Genomic DNA, 6000 nt, shown 5'->3' with positions numbered 1-6000 from the left:
GACGTTTCATTGATTATGGTTATTTTGGAAAATGTCAGTAGAGCAGTGTAGCCCAATGATGTTGACCTTTTAAGCCGCGTAACTCGGTCCGACAGCATCACAGAACAATGCAATTCCAGAAACAGTATTGAACATGATGTGCTGCAGATCTGAAATCGGTATATTTGTTTTTGTATTTAGAAAAAGAACGGATATTCCAGTCAGTGAGTGTATGGTGAGGGTTTAAATATACAACTCCTGAAACTGATCAGACTTTTTTGCCCCTCTCACCCTGCAGCGTATTTGTAAAATCGGAAAAGAAGAAATAACTAGAAAGAATTCGTGCGTCAACGCGTGGATAGAAAACCCAAATTTATTACGACCTCCACACAAACAAAGCCACATTATTATGTTTGATGATGGCAACGTCGGTACATATGAGGTGATATACAGTTGGGGTAAGTCCGTGCTGTGCAACGGGAGGCTTTAGAGATGCCGCCTACTTATAGACCACCATTACGCATTGATTAGTTCCCCCCTCAGTGAAGCAGCAGAGGAATTTCTGGGTGCAGATAGGACCACTCCTCTCTCTCTCTCTCTCTCTCTCTCTCTCTCTCGCTCTGCATACGATTTCCTTTCCTCTCTCCAACAGTCGGGGCTCGGTGGTGAGGAAAGGGGGAGGGTGGTCTTGCAGTCGACGAGAGGAACAGGAGTTTATTGAGGAGTAGCTGCAAAGGGAGGGAAAAAAAACCTATGCACATGAAGCTGGCGGGCGGCGAGAGGAGAGAAAAAAAAAAGGGGTGAAAGGATCGCGCTCGGACAAATGACCGCTGTGCTGAGAAACTGCCGCTTGAATTGTTTAACTTGTTGATACAACGTTTTCGTGTCGCTTTTTTTCGCCTCTACCGTCTGGCTGCAGTGACAAATAGATGGGAGGCGTAATCGCAAGTGTTTTCCGAGGAAAGGGATTTCACTGAACTCACCGTGGATGCAGTTTAAAGAGCAACCTTCTCTAAGGTGGGTGCTTTTCTTTCACTTGTTTTTTTTTTAGAGGGGAGGTGGAAAAAAAACACACACACATTCCGGATTATTGATGGGTGACGATATTCTGCCGCAAAGTGGGCTTCCGTAACTGAACAGTTACACTGAGGATAAGGCTTGAGAGTGATACTCAACTGCTAGTGCTATGCAGTATAAGTAAATGGGGCTGGTGCGTTTTTCTGATCACATTCTGTTCAGCCGAGGTGCCTCGGGAGCCTGTAACCATCAGTGTGTCTGTGTGCTGCTCTCCCTGCAGATGCAATTCATCTCCGAGCCGTAGCACTGTGATCACCGGAGCAGGGTCGTATTAAACACTACAGGTCAGCATGGCAGCAGGTGTAGCGGCATGGCTTCCCTTTGCCCGAGCGGCGGCCATAGGATGGATGCCCGTGGCGAGCACCCCGATGCCCACCCCGCCTCAAGACAAGAGGAAAGCCCAGGACGGACTCATCATCCTCAACGTGAGTGGCACCAAGTTTCAGACGTGGCGAACCACTTTGGAGAGGTACCCCGACACTTTGCTGGGCAGCACGGAGAGGGACTTCTTTTTCCACGAGGAGACGAACGAGTACTTTTTCGACCGCGACCCCGACATCTTCAGACACATCCTCAATTTCTACCGCACGGGGAAACTACACTATCCGCGCCAAGAGTGCATATCGGCGTACGACGAGGAGCTCGCTTTCTTTGGCATAATCCCCGAGATCATCGGGGACTGCTGTTACGAGGAGTACAAAGACCGGAGGCGCGAAAATGCGGAGAGGCTTCAGGATGACGAGGAGATGGACATGAACAATGACGTCACGCCGGTGAACCTGACGTTCCGGGAGTACCTGTGGCGGGCTTTTGAAAACCCCCACACCAGCACCTTAGCTCTGGTCTTCTACTATGTCACAGGATTCTTCATCGCCATATCAGTGATGGCCAACGTGGTGGAGACGGTTCCGTGCGGGACTTTGCCCAACAGGTCAAAGGAGATCTCCTGTGGAGACCGTTACGCGCTGGCCTTCTTTTGTTTGGACACTGCGTGCGTCATGATCTTCACAGTCGAGTATCTGCTCCGTCTGATCGCGGCGCCCAGCCGCTACAAGTTCATGAAAAGTGTGATGAGCGTCATTGACGTGGTCGCCATCATGCCTTACTACATCGGCCTGGTCATGACCGACAACGACCAGGTGAGCGGTGCTTTCGTCACGCTCAGAGTATTCCGGGTCTTTCGGATTTTCAAGTTCTCCCGGCACTCCGCCGGGCTGCGCATCCTGGGCTACACGCTGAAGAGCTGCGCCTCCGAGCTGGGCTTCCTCCTCTTCTCCCTCACCATGGCCATCATTATCTTTGCGACGGTCATGTTTTATGCAGAGAAAGGCTCCTCGGCCAGCAAGTTCACCAGCATCCCCGCAGCGTTTTGGTACACCATTGTCACCATGACAACACTAGGGTAGGTGGCTGCACAAGTCCATTACAACCGTACTCATAAACACCACAGATCAGTACCTCTGCTGGCTTATTACTTCTGTGAAACATTCATATTTACACTGAGCACGAGTTCAAATAAATCCTCAGCTGGTTGATTACTACAACACCACGGACTCATGATATTTCTCACCATAATTTGTCTCTTCTCGTGCTGCACTTACAATCAGCCCAATTTTAACTGTTTGGCCATTGTTTGGATTAATTATAGTGCGGCCACAGGTGTGCGTTTATTGGTCATATCAACGTCCTCTAGCTCTGCTCAGCCAATCAAAGGGCAGAAACGAGCTGCTTTATTGAAGCTTCTGTGAGCTTTTCACTGCCTATCAATGAGCCTGCCCCTCACCGAACAAAGGAGGGCTCATAAATGGCCAAGATCCCGCATTCTGCGTTTACAGGCGAAACCGAGGCAAGAGCAGTGACATTAAAGGCAGAGTAGTTCATAAAATCTGTAGATCACACACACACGCACACACATGCACGCACACGCACGCACACGCGCCTCCTCTCATTCATCCCCTCAACTCCTCTCTCTCTCTCTCTCTCTTCCAACGAGGTACAGTAAATATTTGCTAATTTCATGCTCATGAATAACGTCAGCTGTACAGTCTGCTGATGTGGCATAAAATAATTAAACTCAGTTAAGACGATTACATCGAATTAATTTGTATTGATGAGCGCACTCAGCCGCTCAGCTGCTCGGTGTGGGTTATTATTCTTATTATTATTGTTCTTAATATTACCATTATTCACTCCTGCACAGCTCCTTGGAACAATGTGCTTCTCCAAGGTGCTGAAAAACTTTGGTGTGCGTGACGATCTGGCAGTCATTTGGTTCTTATCTGTTCAAATAAATAAGCGGGGACGCGCAGTTGGCACACTGAGAAATCACAATCAGACCATTGCTGATTTGTGTGTAAAAATATACTGGTTGCTTCTGCACTCGGTGCTGCGCGCAGCCACTCAGCCAGTGTTAGTCCTCACGCCCTCCTCCTCCTCCTCTTTCCTCACTGATGACACAGAAACGAGGTCCTGTTGAAATTACGCTGCGTCTTAATTTCAAAGTCATAACAGCACAAATCAAACATTGCAAAAACAAATCGCCACTGGCTGTGTGTGTGTTTGTGTGTGTGCTCGCCTATGTGTCTGCAGGTGTTTGTTTAAGTGTGAGGAAATATGTGCATAAGTGTGCTTGAGATGTGCCAGGCGTAATGCTGTGAATGTAAACTTTAAATGTGCAGCTTTAATTGATGCACAGCAGTTCCAACCACTGTCCTTCCTCACATCTGCATTGATGCAGCCAAGCAGCACCTGGTTATCCTTCAGCTCTGCAGGCAACATATGCTGTTTTGATGATTATTATTATTGCAATTATTGCCATTTCAAATTTTGACTCATGCTTACTTCTCTATTTGCTCTCATGCTGCGGGTGACACTGAGTTACAGGATTTTCTGTCTTCTTAATGGCATACAACTCTTCCCCCCTGCGCTCACTCAATACCAGTCGAACCACCAGTCACCCTCGAAATGACCAATGAGCGTATAATTAGTGGCTAATATGCATGATCTGGTGATTGAAGCTGCCATCTCGAATGCAATGCTGCACCGGCCATGCTTTCCATTTAGATTCAAAACGCAGTTGAAAGACGAATTGTGTAAGAGGGTACATTATTTATCTTTGGGGAGCAACAAAGATATTGCTGCATTCAGCTCGGAGTACCCTTTGTGTTGCTCAAGATGGATTTGAAAAAGATGTTTTTGCCGTGGGAGAACAAAACCGAAATGTCCTTGGTAATGGGGACGTCTCTGTCACTCCATTGTGAACCGTGACAGCCTGGCTGACAGATCTGCAACCTGAAACGAAGCCTTACAGTGGTGCAGAATGCTGCATAGTGGACCACCGCTGGAGAGGCTGAATACCCATCACTGAGAGACAAAGTCGGCCTCTTCTCACGATCCATCATTGTCTTGAGGTGTGCTTTTAAACAACACATCTCCTACAAGCCTGCAATGTAGAGCTGAATCATGATTGTCATCGTCTACCGATACACTGGAGTGAGGAAACTGTCTGTTGTGCTCTCCTCCAGTAACCTTCAAATGCTTATCTGATCAGGGGGAAATGAGGTATTCGGATAGTTTGTTTCGGAGCACAGCATGCAGAGAAATTGATCCACGTCTGACAAATAGTTATTTAGACTGATGTGAATGGGGCGGTCTTTTTCATTCGGAGGTAAATAAGCTCTTTATAGACTAACGGGGACGCTTCTGGCTGGAACCTCCATCTGAAGCCTTTGAAAGCATTTGATTTCATTCTAATAGTCAGCGACGCTCTATGCCTGCATGGTATCATGATGCCTTTCCACTACATATATTTTCAATTTCCCTGACTCACACCCTGTGGAAGTAAAGACAGTGGCGTGCGTTCTCTCCCCTGCTGATGGCCCATTGATTGTGCTTAAGCAGACGTGCAGACATTGGGAGAGCAGGGGCTCCTGTTCAGAGGCACTTGGCAGGCTGCCTGAATGAAAGGGAAGGGTGCCTGGAGACCAGCGGAGAATCAATAGCACTGTGCAGCTGCATGTCATGCCTCTGTGTGTCTACTGCTCTGTGCCACCAAACACAGGACAAGACCCACTTATCCCCCCTTATTTATTGAGCCTAATCTCTGTGGCTGCTTTCGGATATCCAGCAAAGAGGAATCTTCCTCCGTCAGAATGCTGCTGCCAAGAACCTGAAGAATTGGGTGACTGAGTGAAAAATATGAGATTTTTTTTTTTATCTGTGCTTTTGTGCTTTGCGGTATCTTTTAAAACTGCAGTAAAGCCAGAGAGTGTAATTTTGCGGCTTGATTTAATATTGTCCAGTTAAAGCAGCAATAGATTCCAATATAAAGATAGCACAGCACGTTATCTGGCTGGAATCAGATGTTGCAGTGTTTTCTTGCTCTTATTTTCTCTAGATGATCCACACGGTCAGGGTGAATTAGCTGCCGAGGGAGTTTTTGGTGCTTCAGATCTTTTAAGTGATTTAAGGTGTAATGGAGTGCACTGCCGAGAGCAGCTGTGAAAACGGTGGAAGTCAAGCGCAACCCACAAGGGAAGAGGAGCAGCGAGGACAAGGTTTAGCCGGGCATAGAGACACACACGACCCTCTGGACACAGACAGACATTACCTTTGATAGACATGATAGGTCTCAGGTTCTGACAACAACATGCTCCTCTCAAGCACTCCCCCAGTTCTTGCTCCCATTCCTCACTTCAATCTCCTTCTTTTATCTACAGCTTAGAGATAACGCTGGGAGGAATGATCATTCTAATTACCGATGTGCCGTGACATTTACTGTGTGCATTGTCTTACGGTGCAACATACACGCCTGTACATTGTAGCCACTCAACAGATGCAGGATTTATCACAACGTCGTTTGTCTGTGCTGCAGCTCCACCCACCAAATACAGCTCCGAAGGCTTGACAAGTGAGCCCTATAAACCTCTCAGGATAGGATTTATA

At 47.4% G+C, this 6000-nt stretch overlaps 1 protein-coding gene across 2 annotated transcripts in view; it reads left to right on the top strand.

Annotated features, from left to right (window-relative positions):
• Nucleotides 1-630: 630 nt before the first annotated feature.
• Nucleotides 631-6000, top strand: part of LOC111574669 (potassium voltage-gated channel subfamily D member 2-like) — a 33946-nt gene continuing 28576 nt past the window's right edge. For both annotated transcript variants that reach the window (XM_023279378.3, XM_023279377.3), the window contains exons 1-2: nucleotides 631-996; nucleotides 1277-2458. In XM_023279378.3, the coding sequence (XP_023135146.1) occupies nucleotides 1347-2458 (1112 nt within the window). In that variant the 5' untranslated portion in view covers nucleotides 631-996; nucleotides 1277-1346. The remainder of the gene's footprint in view (nucleotides 997-1276; nucleotides 2459-6000) is intronic.

Source organism: Amphiprion ocellaris, chromosome 3, assembly GCF_022539595.1.
Source record: "Amphiprion ocellaris isolate individual 3 ecotype Okinawa chromosome 3, ASM2253959v1, whole genome shotgun sequence".
Taxonomy (NCBI): domain Eukaryota; kingdom Metazoa; phylum Chordata; class Actinopteri; family Pomacentridae; genus Amphiprion; species Amphiprion ocellaris.
This window is presented reverse-complemented; position numbering and strand designations above follow the sequence as displayed.